Source organism: Nipponia nippon, unplaced genomic scaffold (assembly GCF_047370975.1).
Source record: "Nipponia nippon isolate SJK-2023a ecotype South Korea unplaced genomic scaffold, ASM4737097v1 scaffold_42, whole genome shotgun sequence".
Lineage (NCBI taxonomy): Eukaryota > Metazoa > Chordata > Aves > Pelecaniformes > Threskiornithidae > Nipponia > Nipponia nippon.
The window spans coordinates 233,624-253,812 of record NW_028262361.1 but is presented as its reverse complement, the minus strand read 5'-3'; the positions used below and the strand labels follow the sequence as shown (position 1 = coordinate 253,812).

At 74.4% G+C, this 20,189-nt stretch overlaps 2 protein-coding genes across 2 annotated transcripts; both read right to left on the bottom strand.

Moving 5' to 3' along the window:
- Window positions 1-15,942: 15,942 nt before the first annotated feature.
- On the bottom strand, window positions 15,943-17,045 carry CUNH19orf53 (chromosome unknown C19orf53 homolog). The gene is made up of 3 exons (XM_087778065.1): window positions 16,886-17,045; window positions 16,744-16,799; window positions 15,943-16,171 (listed from the first exon to the last, which is right to left on the bottom strand). Exons 1-3 carry the CDS (start codon window positions 16,983-16,985, stop codon window positions 16,037-16,039), a joined length of 291 nt encoding a protein of 96 aa, XP_087634191.1. The 5' UTR covers window positions 16,986-17,045; the 3' UTR covers window positions 15,943-16,036.
- An 82-nt stretch (window positions 17,046-17,127) lies between these two features.
- Window positions 17,128-20,032, bottom strand: MRI1 (methylthioribose-1-phosphate isomerase 1). The gene is made up of 6 exons (XM_087778064.1): window positions 19,901-20,032; window positions 19,576-19,817; window positions 18,904-19,073; window positions 18,650-18,826; window positions 18,089-18,313; window positions 17,128-17,280 (listed from the first exon to the last, which is right to left on the bottom strand). The coding sequence occupies exons 1-6, from the start codon at window positions 20,030-20,032 to the stop codon at window positions 17,150-17,152; spliced, it is 1,077 nt and encodes a 358-aa protein (XP_087634190.1). The 3' UTR covers window positions 17,128-17,149.
- Between the last annotated feature and the right edge of the window lie 157 nt (window positions 20,033-20,189).

Genomic DNA, 20,189 nt, shown 5'->3' with positions numbered 1-20,189 from the left:
GCAAAGCCCCCCGCAGCGCCACAGCCCCCCAACGCCAGCATCTAAACCCCCTTTCGCCGGCACCGTCCGCTCCGGTGCGGCACTGGCCGGAATCGCCCTCCCCACGGCCACCTCGGTGCCAAACCCGGCCGCATTCGGGGTTTTGGCCCCGCGGGGACCCACCACCGGCATGACCCGCACCGTGCCGGATGCCTTCCCCGCCGCCTGCGGCCCAGCACCGCCCGTCTGGGCCAGAACTGCCGGTTTTGTGGGTAAACACGGGGTTTTACATCACACAAACGCGGCTGCGGGACGCCCGAAACTCGAGTTCCGGGGAGAGCTCCCAAATCCCGAACTACAGCCGGGATCAGGGCAGGCTGCGGGGAGGCTCTGCCCGTCCCTGCCTTCACTCCTGCCTTCGCCTCTGCCTTGGGGCTGAAAGGGCTGGAATCGGGTCAAGCACCCGCTAATGGGCGGCCAAATCACCCACAACAGCGCCGGGAGGCGCCGGGAGGCACCGAGCCCCCACCGCCCCCGGCAGGGCCCCGACTCCTCCGGAGCTCCTGCGTTTTAGAGAAAAAAAAGCGAATTTTGGCTCCTTGCGGCGAGTTTCCCCCCAGCGCCGCGACCCGCCCGCAGCAGCGGGTGCCGAGCGTGAATTTTGGTCCTCGGGGATGCGGCGGCGCTCGCCCACCGCCGCGTCGCCACGCAGGGACGCCCCGTCCGCTCCCTGCGCCGAAATCCGGTCAGTTTGGGAAATGAGGCGCTCTGGCTGCGCCGCTCCGCTTCCCGGGATGGGACGCGGAACCACCGGGACGCCACGGTGGCACCGAGCCGGGCGGGCGGCACTGGGAAGGCGGCGGCGGTGACTCTCCCGGCCGCTCCGGCGGCCACGGGGCACACGCAACGGTCGATGGTTTCACCTCAGCCACAAAACTCACCGACAGCGTTGAATGTTCACCGGAGCCTCCATGTCGGCTCCTCGGTGGCATCGGCATCTGCCGGAGCGGATTTGTGCTCTTCCTCCCGGTTCTCCCGAGCGCCCGGCGCAGGGTTTATCGGTGGCAGGCGCATGGTGAGGATCCGGCCTGGGAAGGGTCCCCGCCGCCGCCGGCCTCAGCCCCAACCCGGTGCCGTGAAACACCCGCCAGGTCGCCGCGGCACGTGGTGGCACCGCGGCACCCGCTCCGGCGGCCTCCCCGTGCCAGCGCAACGCGGCCATGAGGGACGGAGCCGCCGGGACGGGAGCGAGCACTGGCAAAAGAGGCCGAATCACCCCAAAACCGTGGCATTTCTCACCCGCGTGGCCAAACCCGCCGGGGCGAGGGGGGCCCATTGTTTATTCATCACCAACCGCAGCGTGCCATCGGCGTCACCATCGGCATCACCGCCCGGGCAGAACGCCAAAGCCTCGGGGACGGGGTGACCGTGCCGGGAGGGTGACAGAAACGGGGTTTTTCCCCCCAAACAGGAGCCACGCCCCCGGGCTTCGCAGCCTGGCGCTGCCCGTCTGCCCCGTCCCGCGGGCGGGCCCGGTGAGCGGCCGTGCCCGTGCCGCGCCGGCGCTCGCCACGCCTCCCATTGGCTCGCGGTGACGTCAGGGGCGAAGCCGCGCCGCCAACGGCTACGGGGCCCCGCGAAGGAGGGAAAAAAAGAACAAAAACAACAAAAAAAAAAGGCCTGGAAAGGCAGAGAATGGGCACTTTGTGCGTCCGGCGTGGCGACGGCGGCGACGCTCCCTCCCCGCCGAGCGCACCGGCGGCCTCGCCGGCGAATCCCGGAGCGAAACACGGCGGGGCGGGGAAAACGAGGGCGTTTAAGCCAAAAACCCAAAGCGTTGGCGAGCGAAGCCGCGGCGCCGAGCCAGGGGAGCAGCCGCGCCGCCCCGGCACCGCCCGCGCCAAATTCCTCGCGCCGGGAAGCGGGAAAACCCCGGCCGGGCCGCGGCTTTGGTGGAAAGGGGCAGCGTTTGGGTGGAAAAACGCCGCTTTCCGCTGGGCGCCGCTCGCTCCGGCGGGGTTTAACGGCGTCCGGGCGCCCCTGCCGCCGCCTCGCGTTCGGGCTTCAAAAATGGGGGGGAAACGGGTAAAATCAGTAACGGGGTCAGAGGCGGCGCCGCGCCGGGGCTCACCGCGCCGCCGCTCCCGCGGCCGTTACTTGTACGTCGGTGATGTATTACGAGAGAAAATCGCTTTATACGTAAATCTGTATTTACAGCCGCGTGCCGGCCCCGCTCCCGCTCTTCCACGACGCCCCGATTCCCCCGGGTTTCGCCCCAAAAGGGCCCCGTTCCCCGGGAGCCGCGGCCCCGCTCCCCGCCCCCCCCCGCCTTGGCGGGGCCGGGGGCTCCTCCCCGCTCCCGGGATTGACCGAAAAGCGCTGAATTCGGCCCAAACGAGCGGCTTTCGGCGGCACCCACCTTTCCCTCCGGCCCGGGGGGGCGAACCGGCGGGGGGGGGGGCGCGGGTCACCTCAGGCCAGCGGCGCCGCCCATTGGCCGCACGCGCCGCCCCGCCGCTTCTTATTGGCCGGCCGACGCGCCCCGCACGCCTCCTATTGGCCACCTCCCCGCCTGTTCTCATTGGCCACCCGCCGAGCCCCGCACGCCTCCTATTGGTCACCGGCCCGCCGACCCTCATTGGTCGCCCGCGGCGCCCCGCCGCTCCCCATTGGCCAGTCCCTGGGCCCGCGTTTAACCCCTGCGGTGCCGCCGCGCTCCGAGTCCGCCCCCGGTGGCGGGGGGGGGTCGGGAGGGGTCGGGGGGGGCCGGAGGGGGGGGCACCCCGGTTCCCCGGAGCTGGACCCCAAAACTGCGCATCAGCCCCGCCCCTGGCGGCGGGGGGCGGGGCCAGAGCGTCGTGGCACCGGCGGGGCGGTGCGGCGTGGCCTAGCGCGGCACGGCACAGCACGGCGCGTACGGCACGGCATGGCGCGGCACACCGGAGCAGGGAAATGGAGGTGCAGAGCCAGGCACGGCCCAGGGCTCGCCGTGCCGTGCCGCGCTATGCCCGTCTCACATCCAGCACCGGCTCAGGACGGGGCGCAGGGCCGTGCCAGGAGCACCGCGGTGCCGGCCGGTGCCGGCTGGGGACCACGGGCGGCGCTGGCACCGGTGGCGCCTCGTCCCCGTGATCCGCCCCGTGAGCACCGCGGCAGACACGGCTCTTCCCGAGGGTTCCCGTGCGCCCCGGCGAGCCCAGCCAGCACCAGCACCGCCACGCTCGGCACCCCGGCCCCGGCACTTGCCTGGGCAGGTGCCGGCGGCACCCCCAGGCCAGCCCCGGTGCGCCAGGTTCCTTCCCTGGCACGGCCACGGGGGCCTGGTGCGGCCGTGGGGGTGCCGGCATGGCCAAGGGGCCCTTGGTGTGACCGTGGCGGCTCTGTCCCATGCGCGACGGCGCGCGGTGGCACACGGCGGCACACGGTCTCTGCTGCTGTGCCCTGGGGTGAGCCACATTCGCCAAGTCTCAGCCACCGCGGCCACCCTGGCGCCACCGTCCCCCACCCCGTCCCCACGGTGCCGGTGCCACCGGCGGTGCCGCGAGCAGCCGGGCTCGGCGTGGCCCTGCCGGCACCGCCCAGGCGCGGTGGGAAGGCAGCACCGGTGACTCACCAGTGCCCGGCAAGCTGGTGCTTGACGCCAGGCTGGGCGGCGGGGCGGGGGGCGCGGGGTCCCACCGCCGGCGGGGGGCTGCCGCGTGCGCCGAGGCGGGGGGCCGGGGGGGCCCGGCGATGCCCGGGGAGGTCCCGGCCGGGGACCCGGTGGGCGGGGGGCGCTGGGGAAGCCCTGAGGGGGCCGGGGGGCCCCCTCCTCTGAAGGCGCCTTTGTTGGGAGCCGGCCGGTCCCACCCCGGCGGTGACTCACGGGTGCGTGGCTGCGCCCTGACTCACCGGCCCCCGGCCCCCCCGGCCTCGGGGTCCCCCGGGGCCCCCCGCCCCCCAGCGGGGGGGTCCGCGCGTGGGGGGGCCCAAAGAAACGGGGAACCCCTGCAGGAAGGTGGGGCCCAAGGGTGCACGGGGGTCCCGGGGGTGCAGAAGGGGCCCCTGGGTGCCTGGGGGGGGGGTTATGGGTGCACGAGGGGCCCATGGGTGCAGAGGGGGAGGTTTGGGTGCATGGGGGGGGCCATGGGTGCAGAGGGGGGGTTGTGGGTGCAGGGGGGGCCCACGGGTGCAGAGGGGGCACCCGCCTGCCCCGGCCATGCAGCCCCCCACCCCCTTGCCCTGGGGGGGCTGGGGACTCCCCACCGGGGACACCGCGCCGGGGACGCCGCGCTGGGGACACCCCACGGGGGACACCCCGCTGGGTGCCGGCGTGGGGGGCCCCGCCCCGGCGGTGCCGTGGGGCGGCCGTGGGTGCCTGCCAGCCCGGTGCTGCCGGTGACTCACGGCCGTGACTCAGCCCCACCACAAACACTGCGTCGCGCAGCAACGCTGCCCTGCCCCACGGCACCCGACCCACGGCGCCCGACCTACGGCACCCAACCCACGGCCCCACGGCCCTCGCCCCCTCCCGGCCCCATAACCCTGCTCCCGGCACCAGCGTCCCCCGGGACGCCGGAGCGGGCCGCAGCCAGCGGGGCCGGGGGTGCCGGGGGGCCAGGCGTGCCCCGGCACGAGGAAGGAAGAAGCCGGGAGGGAGCGCGGGGGCGGGAGGAAAGGGAAATCCCGTCCCGCCGCCCCCCCACGCCGCCAGCCCCACGGCCCCGGCTCCCAGTCATCCCAGTGCCTTGGGTCCACGGCTTCCAGTCCCCACAGTGCCCCAGGCCTGGGGCTCCCAGTCACCCCAGTGCCGGGGCACCCCGGGCGTGGGGCACGGGTGGGTGCAGAGGGGCTCTGCCGGCTGGGGGCAGGGGCGCCGGGGGGTGGGCATCCGGGGCGCCGGGGGGTGCGTGGGTGCGCGCGCAGGTGGGTGCGTGGTGTACGGGTGCCCGCCCCGTCCTTATCCCATCCCACCCCTGTCCCTATCCCATCCCATCCCATCCCACCCCTGTCCCTATCCCATCCCATCCCATCCCATCCCACCCCTGTCCCTATCCCATCCCATCCCATCCCATCCCATCCCTGTCCCTATCCCATCCCATCCCACCCCTGTCCCTATCCCATCCCCCCCATCCCATCCCCATCCCACCCCTGTCCCTATCCCATCCCATCCCATCCCATCCCACCCCTGTCCCTATCCCATCCCATCCCATCCCATCCCATCCCTGTCCCTATCCCATCCCCCCCCATCCCATCCCTGTCCCTATCCCATCCCATCCCACCCCTGTCCCTATCCCATCCCCCCATCCCATCCCCATCCCACCCCTGTCCCTATCCCATCTCATCCCTGTCCCTATCCCATCCCACCCCTGTCCCTATCCCATCCCATCCCATCCCATCCCATCCCACCCCTGTCCCTATCCCATCCCATCCCATCCCATCCCATCCCATCCCATCCCATCCCTGTCCCTATCCCATCCCATCCCACCCCTGTCCCTATCCCATCCCATCCCATCCCATCCCATCCCTGTCCCTATCCCATCCCCCCCCATCCCATCCCTGTCCCTATCCCATCCCATCCCACCCCTGTCCCTATCCCATCCCACCCCATCCCATCCCATCTCATCCCTGTCCCTATCCCATCCCATCCCACCCCTGTCCCTATCCCATCCCATCCCATCCCATCCCATCCCACCCCATCCCATCCCCATTCCACCCCTGTCCCTATCCCATCCCACCCCATCCCATCCCCATCCCACCCCTGTCCCTATCCCATCCCATCCCTGTCCCTATCCCATCCCACCCCACCCCATCCCCATTCCACCCCTGTCCCTATCCCATCTCATCCCTGTCCCTATCCCATCCCACCCCTGTCCCTATCCCTTCCCTCTCCCCATCCCATCCTTATCCCTGTTCCCATCCCAGTCCCATCCCCATCCCCATTCCCATTCCATCCCATCCCCATCCCACCTTTATCACTGTTCCCATCCCATCCCACCTTTATCCCGGTTCCCATCCCATCCTTAGCCCTGTTCCCATCCCATCTCCATCCCATCCTTATCCTTGTTCACATTCCCATTCCATCCCATCCTATCCCATCCCCATCCCACCTTTATCCCTGTTGCCATCCCATCCTTATCCCCACCCCCATCCCATCCCATCCCATCCCATCCCATCCCATCCCATCCCATCCTTATCCTTGTTCCCATCCCACCTCACCTTTATCCCTGTTCCCATCCCACCTTTATCCCCGTTCCCATCCCCAGCCTCCTCCTTTCCCGCCGGCAGGAATCCCCTGCCGCCCGGCGGAGCACCGGCCGGGGCTGTGGAAGCCGGGCACGGGGGGGTCTCGCTGTACATCTTTAGGGGGAGCAGCCAGGGCCGGGCGCGGGCGGGAGGTGGCACCGGCCGACGGGGGCTGCGGCGGTGCCCGCGCCCAGATGGGGCTTCGGCCGCGCAGCCCAGCCCGGCCGCCTCCGCGGACGGCTGCACGTGTGCGTGCGCCGGGGCCGTGCCGCCCCGGGCCCTGCTGCTCTGCGCCGTGCCACGCCGTTACCGTGCCGCGGCACGCTGCGCCAGGCCGTGCCGTATTGCACCGCCGCTCCGCGCCGTCCCGCACCGCGGCGTGCCAGGCCGTGCCCGCCAGCAGGCCGCGCGAGCCCCGGCCTTCCCGGCGCAGCGCGTGTGCGAGGCGGCGGTGGGGCTGAGTCAGGCGGGAGGAATGCACCGTCTGGCGCGTGGGCGAGCGCCAGCCCCGGCCGCTGCCATTACCTAGAAAGGACATTTCTGCTCCGCCGGCCCCGCCAGCGCCTGCGCCCGCCGCGGCCCCGCCACGGCCGCCGCGGCCCCGCCACTGGCGCGCGGGCGCGTGCGGGGGCATGCGGGCACGCGCCGGCGGCGAGTGCGCCGCGGGGCCGCGCGCCTCTGCCGCGCACCTGGCGTGCGGCGCGCGGGGGCTGCTCGGTGCGCGCGTCCCCGGGGGTGAGCGTGAGCGAGGGGGTGAGCGTGAGCGTGCGGGCACACGCGAGGGTGTGCAGGCGAGCGTGCGGGCACACCGCTTGCCGGGCCCGTCGCCGCGCGCGCCGCTGCAAAGGGGGGTCCCTACAGCGCGTGTGCAGCCCTGCAAGTGTTGCAGCGTGTCTGGGCGTGCGCTGCTGCGTGTGCGCTGCTCTGCGTGCATGCGTGCAGCGCCGTGCGTGCACGCGTGCCGTGCCAGGCATGTGCGTGCATTGCAGCGTGTCTGGGCGTGCACTGCCACACGCGTGCACAGCTCTGCGTGCATGCATGCAGCGCCGTGCATGCGTGTGTGCCATGCCACGTGTGGGCGTGCATTGCAGCGTGTGCGCTGCCACGCGTGTGCACAGATCTGTGTGCACGTGCGCTGCTCCGTGCATGCGTGTACGCTGACACGCATGTGCGTGCATTGCAGCGTGTGCTCTGCCACACATGTTCACGGCTCTGTGGGCATGTGTGCGCTGCTCCGTGCGTGCGTGTGCGCCGCCACGCGTGCGTGTGCGCGGCGGCGCGTGCCCTGCAGCGTGCACGGTGCCGCACGCGCGTGTGCAGCCAGCGTGTGTTTGCACGGCCACGCGTGTGCGCCGTCACGCGTGCGGCATCCCGTGTGCCGCGCCATGCGAGGCGCGGCGCGCGCGGCGCCGTGCCGCGTGTGCGCCATCCCGCGTGTGCCGCGCCGTCCGTGCCGTGTGCGGCGCGGCGCACGCGGCGCTGCCCAGCCCCACGGCGCGGGGGGGCTCCCCCCCGGTCCAGCCCCGCGCGCGTTTAAAATTAGCAGCTGGCGCAGCGGCTCCCGCCCAGCTGTGCGGCCCCGGGGGAGCCGCCTCTGCCAGATGTGCAGCCGCTGCCAGATGTGCGGCCGGGCTGGGGAAGGGCCACGGCCACCGGCCAGGCGAGGGCCGGGGGTGCCGGGCCGGGGATGGGGACCTCCCGGCGGGCAGCGGGTGCAGGCGAGGCCTGGAGGGGCCCGGGGGACCCGCGGTGCCCATGGCGCAGCCGTGCCCGTCCCAACGCCGTGGCCGTGCCGGTCCCCGTGGCACGGCTGTGCCGGCAGCCGCTGGGTGCCAAGGTGCGGCTGGTGGGCCCCGGTGGGCACTGGTGGGTGCCGTGGGGCCGAGCCCCCGCGGGGCACCCGGTCCCTCCCCGCTATTGTTTATCCCTCCTCGGCGTGGAGGAAACCTAAAACCTCCCAATAATTGTATTTAGGAACTTCCATCATCTCCACGGAGACGGGCGGTGACGGCAGCCGGGCCGGATCCTGGCAGCGCCCGGCCAGGCCTCGTGTTAACCCCCAGGGCGCCGCGACGCCGTGGCCACGTGCTGGCCGCGGCACGCGAGGACCCACGGGCGCGGGCGGCACCGCGGGTGCTGGGGAACGGGGGGACGCTGGGCCCTGCGGGTCCCCGGCGGGGCCGGTGCCCGGCGGCGGCGCCGAGGGGCCGGGGGGCTGCGGGTGAGGGCAGAGCCGCCCCGGGGCTGCTCCGGCTGGCACCGGCCCCATCCCTATCCCGCCCTGCCTGTGCCCCGTCCGCCTCTGCACCCCGCCGAGTTCCCGGTCCCCCCCGAGCCGTATCCCACCCTGGTCCCTGTCCCACCCTGAGCCATGTCCCCCCCGGTCCGTATCCCACTGAGGGCCGTATCCCACCCCGAGCCGTATCCCACTGAGGGCCGTATCCCACCCCGAGCCGTATCCCACCCCGAGCCGTATCCCACCCCGAGCCGTATCCCACCCTGAGCCATGTCCCCCTCAGGTCTGTATTCCACCCAGGTCCATATCCCACCCTGATCTGTACCCCATTGGGCCGTATCCCACCCTCTTCCCTATCCCACTCTGGTCTCTACCCAGCCTGGGTCCATATCCCACCCTGATCCCTATCCCATCGGGCCTGTATCCCATCAGGTCCATATCCCACCCTGATCCGTACCCCATCGGGTCCGTATCCCACCCAGATCCATATCCCACCCAGGTCTGTCTCCCACCCTGATCCCTATCCCATCGGGCCTGTATCCCATCAGGTCCGTATCCCCCCCAGATCCATACCCATTGGGCCCGTATCCCACCCTGATCCCTATCCCACCCTGATCCCTATCCCATCGGGCCCGTATCCCACCCTGATCCCTATCCCACCCTGATCCCTATCCCATCGGGCCCGTATCCCACGGGGCCTGTATCCCCGCCGATCCCGTCTCCCGCCCGGGCCGTCTCCCAGCGGGCGGCCCCGCTCCCTGCCCCTACCGCGGCCGTCCCCGCGCCCCCCGTCCCGGCGGCGGGGGCCCGGGGCCCGGTGGGGGTGCCGGGGCGCCGGCCGCGGGGCGGATGGAGCCGGCGTGGGGAGGGGCCGGGGGGGCCCTGGCCTGGCGGCGGCGGCCGCAGTGACGCGCTGTGGTTTTGCCGACTTCCGATGCAAAACTCTGTTTAATGTCTGTGTGTGCGGCATCGCCATGGAGACCCCGCGGCCCCGGCCCCGCGGCACCCCGCGGCACCCCACGCGCCCGCCGCCGCCCCGCCCTGCCACCGGCTTCCCCGGACCGACCGGGAGGCCGCATCCTGCCCGCTCCCCCGGGGCCAGGATCGGAGACCCATCCCTGCAGCCGAGGGACCCCCGCCATCGCCCCCGGCCCCCCGACTTCATCCCTGCCCCCCAGCATTGCCCCCGGCCCCCAATACTGCCCCTGCCCCCCAGTATTGCCCTGTCCCCCCAGTATTGCCCCTGTACCCCCAACATTGCCCCTGTCCCCCCAGTATTGCCCCTGCTCCCCCGATATTGCCTCTGACCCCTCAGTATTGCCCCTGCCCCCCAACATTGCCCCTGCCCCCCCAGTATTGCCCTGCCCCCCCGATATTGCCTCTGACCCCTCAGTATTGCCCCTGCCCCGCCAGTATTGCCCTGTCCCCCAGTATTGCCCCTGTACCCCCAACATTGCCCCTGTCCCCCCAGTATTGCCCCTGCTCCACCGATATTGCCTCTGACCCCTCAGTATTGCCCCTGCCCCCCAATATTGCTCCTGCCCCCCCAGTATTGCCCCTGCCCCCCAGTGTTGCGCCTGTGCCCCCAAAATCACCCCTGTCCCCCCAGCATCGTCTCTGTCACCCCGCCATCACCGCATCCCCTGGCGTCACCCCGTCCCCTGGGCCGTGCACACCCCGACGTCACCCCGGCCCCCCGACGTCACCCCCGGCCCCCCAGCACCAGCCCAGACCCCTCCGCAGCCAGGCAGCCCCGGCCCCTCGGGCAGCCCGGGGGAAACTGAGGCACAGCCTGGGGGGGGGGGCTGCGGGCACTGACCCCCCACGCTGTGGGGCACCCGGCCCCCTTGATGTGGGGTGCCCAGCCCCTATGCCACGGGCACCCAGACCCCTCGCCATGGGGCACACGCAGCTCGTGCCATGGGCACCCAGACCCCTTGCTATGGGCACCCAGACCCCTCGCCATGGGCACCCAGACCCCTCGCCACGGGGCACACGCAGCTCGTGCCATGGGCACCCAGACCCCTCGCCATGGGGCACGCGGTCTCCCTGCCGTGGGGTGCCCGGATCCCGTGCCATGGGGCACACGGGCCCCTGGCCACGAGGCAACGAGTCCCCTGGCCATGGGGCGCCAAGCCCCCGTGCCACAGGACACGGAGCCCCTACGCCATGGGGCACGAGTCCCCCTTGCCATGGGGCATCCAGCCCCCTCGCCGCGGGGCGAGCGCCATGGGGCAGGCGTCGCCCTCGCTGCGGGGCCGCGCCACCCCAGTGGCCGTTCCGTCACCATCACCGTCCCCGCAGATGGTGCGGCACCGCGCGCCCAAGGCGGCTGGGACCTGGCGGCCTCGAAAGGGTGCGGGAGCCGGGCTCGGCAGCCCAGGCCCCTCCTCTCGCCGCGGCCTCGCCGCGCTCCTGGGGCGGAGCGAAGGTTTTAAAAAGGATTTCCCTTCTTGGAGTAAAAGTCAGTGACTTTGGGAGCCTTCGCGCTCCCCGGCCACCCGCCCGCCGCCGCCCCGGGGAACCCCAGCGGGGCCGCGGCCGCCGGCGCTCCCGGTGAGTACGGCCGCCGGCCGGCGCTCGGCTGGCCCTGGCACAGCGGGAGACCCCGGAGAAAGTTGCCGTCCGTCCGGGGTGGCGGGAGAAGGGTCGGGGCCTGGCCGGCCTCGCTCGCCGCGTGCTGAGCCGTGCCAAACCGCGCCAGGCCCATGCCAGGCCGTGCCGCGGGGATGGCGGGCAGGGGCTGCGACCGCCCGGTTCCCACCGGGGCCGAGAGCGGGGCCCCACGGGGCTGGGGGGTCGCGGCGGCGCGTCAGGGCGTGGTGGCGGCACGGCCGCGGGCATCGAGGCTGCCAACGCCGCCGCCCGCTCGGGGGCCGGCGCGGGGGGCCAGGGCTGGCGGGGGTTTCGGGGGGCCGGGACCCCCCCGGGCACGGTGCGGTGGGCGGGCGGGGGCCACAGGAGGGTGCGCCGGGGCGGGCGCCGCCGAGGAGCGTGATTCATCCTTTCCCCCCGGCGCTGCGTGTGCCGACGGGCGCGGACGGGGCGGCCCCTTCCTCGCTCCTCCTCGGCCCCCGCCCCCGCCTTGGCCCGGCTGACGCCGGGAACCGCGCCGGCACCCCCAGGCCTCGCTTACCCCCAACGCCAGCCCGGCCCTCGGCCCCCCAGCACCCGCGGACCCCGGCATCCAGGCCCCAGGGCGGAGCCGGGGCACGGGGGGGGGGGACGGGAGCGGCTCTGCCTCATGGCGGCTGCGTCCCGCCGCGCCGGCCGCAGGCGTCAGGGAGGTGCCGCGTGGCGACGCCGGCTTTTCCCACTCTCCGTTTTCAGGCAGAAAGGTGGGGATTTTGGCGAGGGGCGCCGCTGCCCCCCCAGGCCCTACTGGTGGGGATCCCAGGCGTCTGGGCGGCCGCCCCCGCTCGGTGCCCGCCGGGGCCCACGTGAGCCGGTCGGGGCTGCCGGGACGGCAACGCCCTGGCGCCGCGCAGGCAGAGAGCCCAGCCCGGCCGGCGGCACCCGCCTGGGAAGAGGCTGCGGGCACCGGAGACCCCCAAAACTGGGGTCACCCCACCGCGCAGAGCTGATCCCGCCACCCTCGTGCCATGCTTGGGAGGTGGCAAAACTCTGAGTGGCCGACGTAACCGTGAGCCGGCGGCACCGCGGATCCTCTGCCGTCCGGCACGGGGCTGTGCCCACGATGCCGCCGCCATGCCCGGTGGTTTGGCTCCGCTTCGGCCGAGTCGGGGCCTGCTCTCGCTGTGGCGCTGCCCACGGCCACCCCGTTGGCACCGAGGAGCTGGTAGTGCCGCGGCCGCCAGGCGGGAACGCAGGCGTCCGGGCGGCCCCCCGCCCCCGCCCGGGCACGCGCCCGCTGGCCCGGCCCCCCCGGCGGCACCAGACATTTTGTTTATGCCGCCGCCGTCCGTCGCTGTTTATCCCGATTTTTTTGGGCCCTTTCCACCCGATTCCCTTTGAAGTGCGCCCGTTGCCGTGGCGACGGTGATGTCACAGCCGGGCGGGGCCTCGCCGGCTCCCACATGGCGGCCGAGGAGCCCCGGCCCCATTACACGCTTCTTCCAGGAACTCCCCAGCCGCCACCGCCGGCGTCGCCGCAGCCCCGACACCCGCGTCCCCTGCCCAGCTGGGGACACCGTGCCCCACGGCCGCCCCACAGCCACCCCACGGCCGCCCCACATCTGCCCCATGGCCACGTCCAGGGGGACCGGGGGACCCGTGGGTCCCGGTACCAGCTGACGGCTGAGGGGGATGCGGTGACACCGCCGGGGCTGGCAGCCGCTGCAGCCAATGGCGCCGGGGGCCGTGGGGGCAGCGGGGTCCATCCCGCTCGGCGATGGGGCAGCGCCGGCTGCGGCGCGTCCCCCCCGCACCGGGGGCTTCGCCGGGGCTCAGCCGGTGCCACAGGGTCCCACCGTGGCGGGGGGCGAGCTGGGAGGGATCCGGCACGCACCGAGCACCCGTCCTGCCCGCGCTGCGGGGACGCGGCTGGCACGTGGTGGCAGCTGGGGACACATTTTCACACCCAGGCTCAGCCATGGTGCGTTTTGGTGTTTGCCGGGGGAGCCACGGCGCTGCCGCCTCCGGGTGCAGCACATGGTTGGGGCTACGCTGCCAGTGCCCGCTCCCCCACGCCGAGCCGGGCCCGTCCCCAGTGCCAGCACCGCGGGGACGTCACCGCAGCCAGGAGCCGCTGCCGTGTGCCGGGGCCTGCCGGCCGGAGTGCGGCCAGCATCCGGCCCCGGTGCCGCCCTGCCTGGCACGAGGGTCCCGGCTTGCACGAGGGTCCCGGGGGCTCTCACGTGTCCCCCCCCGTGGCACCATCCGGCACCGGCACGTGCCCGTCCCATTCCGTGCCGTGACTCAGCCTTCGTGCGCTCGCGCCCGCGCCGGCTCCTCCGGGGCGGTGCCCCCCCGGCTCGGCGGCACCCGGCTGTCCTGGCCGCGCTCCCCTTCACCGCCGGATCCCGCCGCGGTTATTTTTACCACGGGAGGGGAGCGCTGACCCGGCCCGACCCGGCGCAGGGACCCACCGCCGCCGCGCCCTCCTCTCCCCAGGTGGGACACGGCTCCGGCCCCGGCCCCGCCGGGGGCTCCGCGCCCCCCGGCCCCCCCGCTGCCGCCCGCCGGGGTTCCTGGCGATGCGATTTTTTACCGTCTCGCCCAAAATCACATTGCCAGGGATTTCCAACGGGCGCCAGCCCCCGCAGCCGGGCCGGGGCCGCGGGCGGGCGGGCGGGCGGGCGGGCGGGGGGCCGGGGGGCTCGGGGGCCGCGGGGCCGGGGCGCAGGGCTTAGCCCACCTGTGAACAGAGTTGGCAGCCGCGTCGTGTTCACAGTGGCTAAGTTCCGCTTCCCGGCGCCCTCCCGGCCGGCCGCACGCCTGGGACCCCCCGACGCCAGGGACCCCCCAACGCCTGGGTCCCCCCGACGCCAGGGACCCCCCCAACGCCTGGGTCCCCCCTGAAACCTGGGACCCCCCAACGCCTGGGTCCCCCCAACGCCTGGGACCCCCCGACGCCAGGGACCCCCCGACGCCAGGGACCACCCGATGCCTGGGACCCCCCCAACGCCTGGGTCCCCCCTGAAACCTGCGACCCCCCAACGCCAGGGACCCCCCGACGCCTGGGTCCCCCTGAAACCTGGGACCCCCCTCCCAGGACACCCCTGGACAGCGGGGACTCCCCTGATGCCTGGGTCCCCCCAACGCCTGGGACCCCCTGGGACACTTGGGTCCCCCCCGACGCCTGGGCCCCCCCCGACGCCTGGGCCCCCCAGGATGCCTGGGCCCCCCCGAGGCCTGGCCCCACGCCGCCGCCCCCCGGGCGCTGCCTCCCGTGCCTACTGAGCTGATTTGCAGTTGCTTTGGTTAAACTGGCTCAGTTCAGCAGGAACAGGAGTCTGGCCCCCCGCGCCGGCGGCCTGGGGGCCCCCGAACCCCTCGGGACCCCCCCGGGACCCCCCCCCACCCCACGCCCCCCCGTGGTGGAGCCCTGCCCGGGTCCCGCGTGCACGGCCGAGCTCACCGGGACCCGCAGGTTCTTCCACGCCGCGGACACCCCGAAACCCCGGGGGGGGTCCCCAAAACCGGGAGGGAGGGCGGCGGGGCCCAGGGCGGGGTGGGGGGCCCCGGGGCGGGCCGGGACCACGCGCAGCCCCCCCCCCCCCCGGCCGCCGCCCAGGCCCGGGCGAGCCCCGGCAGCGCCCACGCCGCAGGGGGGCCGCGGGCCAACCGCCGGCACGGCGGCGAGTCGGGGCGTCACCGGGAACGAGGGGATTACGGGGTGACTCACGGCGGGGCGCGGGGCCTCGACGGGCAGCCGGGGGTCCGGGCCCCACGCGGGGTTCGATGGGGGGCAGCCGGGGGTCCGGGCCCCACGCGGGGTTTGATGGGGGGCAGCCGGGGGTCCGGGCCGCCCGCGGGGCTTCATGGAGGGAGCCGGGGGTCCGGGCCCCATGGGGGGTTCGATGGGGGGCAGCCGGGGGTCCGGGCCCCACGCGGGGCCTCGACGGGCAGCCAGGGGTCCGGGCCCCACGCAGGGTTTGATGGGGGCAGCCGGGGGTCCGGGCCCCATGGGGGGTTCGATGGGGGCAGCCGGGGGTCCGGGCCCCACACGGGGTTCGATGGGGGCAGCCGGGGGTCCGGGCCCCATGGGGGGTTCGATGGGGGCAGCCGGGGGTCCGGGCCCCACACGGGGTTCGATGGGGGCAGCTGGGGGTCCGGGCCCCACACGGGGTTCGATGGGGGCAGCCGGGGGTCCGGGCCCCACACGGGGTTCGATGGGGGCAGCCGGGGGTCCGGGCCCCACGCGGGGCCTCCATGGGGGCAGCGGGGGGTCCGGGCGCCCGCGAGGCCCCGGTGAGGCCCCCCCCCCCCTTTTTTTGTACATCCCCTGTTTGTTTCCCAAAATAACCCGGCGGCGCTGTGGGAAGCGCACCCGATTTCAGGGAATTTCCCTGATGTCAGCGGTGGGGGAGGGGCGCCCGCGGGAGGGGGGCGGGGCCCAGCCGCCGGCCACGCCCGAACAGGCCCCGCCCAACGGGGGTGGGGGTGGGCGTTTGCCCACGTGTCGTCGTCGTCCCCCCCCCCCCCGCCTTAAGGCTCTACGCGAGCGTCAGCCAACCACAGCGCAGCCCCCGCCCCCGCCGCTCCTCCCACTGCCAATCAGCTCTGGGGCGGGGCGAGCTGCCAGTCACAGCGCAGCCTACCAATCAGCGCGAGGGGAGAAGGCGGCGCCCGAGAGAGGGGGCGTGGCCTCGGCGACTCCATTCACAAAGTTCCGCCTGCGCCGGGAGCGTAACGGGGCGGGGGGAAGGGGCGGGACCGGAGCCCCGCGCCGACACCGGGGACACCCCCCCCCCCCCCCCCCCCGGCACCCCCGGCCCCGGGGCCGCCCCGCCGCCCCTCCCCGCCGTTAACCGGACGCGGCGGCCGCCGTGAAGCCCCCCCGCACGCCGCCCTCCCCCCGTGAGCGCGGGGGGCACCAGCAGCGCTGGGGGGGGGGGGCTCCCCCAAACCCCGTTTATTGAGACAAAGCACAGCGCGGCCGGGGGGGTCGCGGCCCCGGGGGTCCGGGGGGGCTCAGCCCCGGCCCTTCCTGGCTTTGCCCTTGGCGGCGGGGGGCGCGGCGACCACCGCCAGCTTCTTGGGGAGCCCGGCGGCCGCCCGCTGCAGCGCCTCCCGCTCGATCTTCATCCGGATGCCGACCTCCAGGCGCTGCGGGCGGCGGGGGGGCGGCGGGAGGGGGGGGGGGGGGTCAGGGGGCCCGCCCGGGCACCCCCCGGCCCCGGGGCCCCCCCGGGGCCCCCCCGCTCCCCCGGCCAGGCACCCCCCGCATCCGCGGGACCCCCGAACCGCCCCGCCCGGGCACCCCCCGCATCCGCGGGACCCCCCGGATCCCCTCGCCCGGCACCCCCGGACCCGAACCCCCGGGATCCCCCCGGGACCCCTCCGCCCGGGCACCCCCCCCCCATCCCCGGGACCCCCCGGACCCCCCGGCCGGGCACCCCCCGTCCCCGGGACCCCCCAGACCCCCCCGGGCCCCCCCCCCGGGCCCCCCCCCCCCCATCCCCGGGACCCCCCGGCCGGGCACCCCCGTCCCCGGACCCCAAGCCCCCGGGACCCCCCGCCCGGGCACCGGCACCCCCCCCCATCCCCGGGACCCCCGGGATCCCTCCGGATCCCCTGGTCGGGCACCCCCGGACCCGAACCCCCCGGGACCCCCCCCAGGACCCCCGGACCCCCCCGGCCGGGCACCCCCCGTCCCCGGGACCCCCCGCCCCCCCCACCTTCTTCAGCTTCTGCTGCTGGATGACGCGAAGCTTCTTGGGAGCGATCGTGCGGCCTGGGGGGGCAGCGGGTGGGCGAGGGGCACCGGCGGAGCCCCCCGCGTTCCCCCCCGGTTCCCTCCCGGTCCCCGCCGCCCCTCACCTCCCTTCCGCGGTCCCCGCGCCCCTCGGGCCGGGGTCGCCGCCGCCGCCGCCGCCCGGCCGGGCCGCTTGGCCGCCGCCTTGGGCCTGCCCTGGGCCATCCCGCCGCCGCCGCGCTTCCGGGTTCCGGTGCACGCCGGGATACAGCGGGGCACGCCGCGGGGCACGCCGGGAGAGAGGGAGGCGGCGCACGGCACGCAGCGAGGCGCGGCGCAAGGGACGCCGGGACGCACCGAGGCGGAAGCGTTGTCCCCGGCCGAGGCCTTTACTCGATCCCCCGCTCCGCCAGCGCCCGGCGCAGCTCCCCGGGGGCGAAGACCCCCCACTCCGTGACGATGCCCCCCGTGATGAGGTCATGGGGGGTGACGTCGAAGGCCGGGTTCCACACGTCGATACCTGGCGATGGAGGTAGACAGGGTCAGACCAGCCCTTACGGACACCCCCCATCGGGCACGGGACCCCCCCGTCCTATACGGGACCCCCCCATCCTATACGGGACCCCCCCGTCCTATACGGGACCGCCCTGTCCTATACGGGACCCCCCTGTCCTATACGGGACCTACCCACTCTGTACAGGACCCCCTGTCCTATACAGGACCTACCCGCCCTATATGGGACCCTCTGCCCTATATGGGACTCCCCATCCCATATGAGACCCCCTACCCCATATAGGAACCCCCTGACCTATGTAGGACCTCCCCACCCCATATGGGAGCCCCCTGCCCTATATAGGACCCCTCCATCCCACCCGGGACTCCGTGCCCTATACGGGACCCCCCGTCACACACAGGACTGCTCGGCCCCGTACGGAGCCCCCTGCCCGCCCGGGGCCACGACACCCGCCCGGGACCGCGACACCCGCCCGGGACCGCGACACCCGCCCGGGGCCACGACACCCACCCGGGACCGCGACACCCACCTGGGGCCACGACACCCACCCGGGACCACGACACCCACCCGGGACCACGACACCCGCCCGGGGCCACGACACCCACCCGGGACCGCGACACCCACCCGGGGCCATGACACCCACCCGGGACCGCGACACCCGCCCGGGGCCATGACACCCGCCCGGGGCCACGACACCCGCCCAGGACCATGACACCCGCCCGGGGCCATGACACCCACCCGGGACCACAACACCCGCCCGGGGCCACGACACCCGCCCGGGGCCATGACACCCGCCCGGGACCGCGACACCCACCCGGGGCGGCCAGGCACAGGCCCTGGAGGTGGGTGAGCTCCCGGCCCGGCCGCTCCTCAATGGGGATGGCGGCGCCGCCGGGCAGGGCCGGGTCGCAGGAGGAGCTGGGGGCCGCCACGTAGAAGGGGACGCCGTGGTGCCGCGCCGCCACCGCCAGCTGGTAGGTGCCGATCTTGTTGGCCGTGTCCCCGTTGGCGGCCACCCGGTCGGCTCCCACCACCACGGCTGGGGACGGAGCGAGAGTCAGCAGGTCCCTGTGCCATCCCATCCTGTCCCGTCCCGTCCCATCCCCATCCTGTCCCATCCCATCCCATCCCATCTCATCCCGTCCCATCCCCATCCTGTCCCATCCCATCCCATCCCATCTCATCTCATCCCGTCCCGTCCCATCCTGTCCCATCCCACCCCTCTCCTGCCCCGTCCCGTCCCATCCCCGTCCTGTCCCACCCCATCCCATCCCATCCCATCCCATCCCATCCCGTCCCCATCCCACCCCTCTCCCGCCCCATCCCATCCCCGTCCCATCCTGCCCCTCTCCCCCCACGTCCCCTCCGCGCTGACCCTGGACGCCGCGGTCCCGCATGGCGGCGGCGGCGGCGCTGTCGGCGATGAGGGTGGCGGGGACGCGCTCGTGCAGCAGCTCGAAGGCCGTCAGCCGCCCGCCCTGGTTGTAGGGCCGGGTCTCGGTGCAGAACACCCGCGCCAGCCGGCCCCGCTCGTGCAGCGCCCGCACGATGCCTGGGGACGGCGGGGGGACGTCAGGGCCGGCGCTGGCCCCCGGGGCCGCCCGGCTCCCCCCCGGCCCCGCCGCCTACCCAGGGCGGTGCCGTAGCCGGCGGTGGCGAGGGTGCCGGTGTTGCAGTGGGTGAGGAGGGTGACGCCGCCCTCGGGGACGCGCTGGAGGATGTGCCGCGCCCCGTGCGCCCCGATGCTCCGGTTGTCCTCCCGGTCCTTCTCCAGCAGCCCCTCGATGTGCTCGATGATGCTGGGGGCAGAAACTGGGCGCTCGGCCTCCCCCAGGGCCCCCCAGCGCCCCCCACCTCTCCCTGGCACCCCAAATCCCTCCTCGGCACCCCAGCATCTCCCTGGCACCCCAAATCCCCCCTCTGGGGGACCCCGGCATCTCCCTGGCACCCCAAATGCCCCTAGGGGACCCCAGCATTTCCCTGACACCCCAAATCCCCCCCGAGGGACCCCAGCATCTCCCTGGGACCCCAAATTCCCCCCGAGGGACCCCCACAACCCAAATCCCCCTCTAAGGGGACCCCAGCATCTCCCTGACACCCCAAATCCCTCCTCGGCATGCACCCCGGCATCTCCCTGACACCCCAAATCCCCCCCGGGGGACCCCCACACCCCAAATCCCCCCTAGGGGACCCTGGCATCTCCCAGACACCCCAAATCCCTCCTCGGCACCCCGGCATCTCCCTGACGCCCCAAATCCCCCCCGGGGACCCCAGCACCCCCGGACCCCGTGCCCCCCGCACCTCTCCCGCAGGTCCTGCGCGGTGACGCCGGGGCTCTGGGCTCTCCGGCGCGCGAAGGCGAGCAGCCGCTGGGCCTCGCGGCACAGGTTGACGGCGGTGGGCCGCGCCGTCAGCAGGAACCGCAGCCGCTCGCCCACGAAGGCCTCCAGCACCGCCGCGTCCCCCGCCGGCCCCGCGCCCGCCTCCAGCTCCAGCGCCAGGCTCAGGCACCCGACCAGGGCGATGGCCGGGGCCCCCCGCACCTGCGGGCGCGGCAGCCGGTTACCGTCCCCGTCCCGGGGGGGGCCCTGCGGGGCTGGGGGCGCCCCCCGAGCGCCCCGCTCACCTCCATGGCCCGGATGGCCTCCCAGGCGCGCTCCACGCCGTCCACGGGCTCATAGCGGAGCTGCTCCGGCAGCAGGAGCTGGTTGAGGATGGAGAGGGAGCCGCGGCGGTACCGGATGGCTTCCAGGCTCATGGCTGCGCCGGAAGCCGCGCCGGTGCTTCCTGTCCCCCTCCAGAGCCTGGCTGGGGAGAGCCAGGAGCGATCGGGGGCCCGGGGGCAGGAGGGGGGGTCCCCCCCGCGTCCCAGCTCGGGGGACAGAGCGGGGACCCCCCCCCGGTGCCACCGGCCC

What these genes read in the sequence shown, in the direction of transcription:
- CUNH19orf53 (XM_087778065.1), bottom strand. Translation starts at nt 16,985, where the DNA reads ATGGCCCAGGGCAGGCCCAAGGCGGCGGCCAAGCGGCCCGGCCGGGCG. An exon ending in GCGGGGACCGCGGAAGGGAG is followed by an intron (nt 16,800 to 16,885) that starts GTGAGGGGCGGC and finishes CTGCCCCCCCAG; the next exon opens with GCCGCACGATCGCTCCCAAG. An exon ending in AGCAGCAGAAGCTGAAGAAG is followed by an intron (nt 16,172 to 16,743) that starts GTGGGGGGGGCG and finishes CGCCGCCCGCAG; the next exon opens with CGCCTGGAGGTCGGCATCCG.
- MRI1 (XM_087778064.1), bottom strand. Translation starts at nt 20,032, where the DNA reads ATGAGCCTGGAAGCCATCCGGTACCGCCGCGGCTCCCTCTCCATCCTC. An exon ending in CGGCTACGGCACCGCCCTGG is followed by an intron (nt 18,827 to 18,903) that starts GTAGGCGGCGGG and finishes CGCCGTCCCCAG; the next exon opens with GCATCGTGCGGGCGCTGCAC. An exon ending in GCGGGACCGCGGCGTCCAGG is followed by an intron (nt 18,314 to 18,649) that starts GTCAGCGCGGAG and finishes CTCCGTCCCCAG; the next exon opens with CCGTGGTGGTGGGAGCCGAC.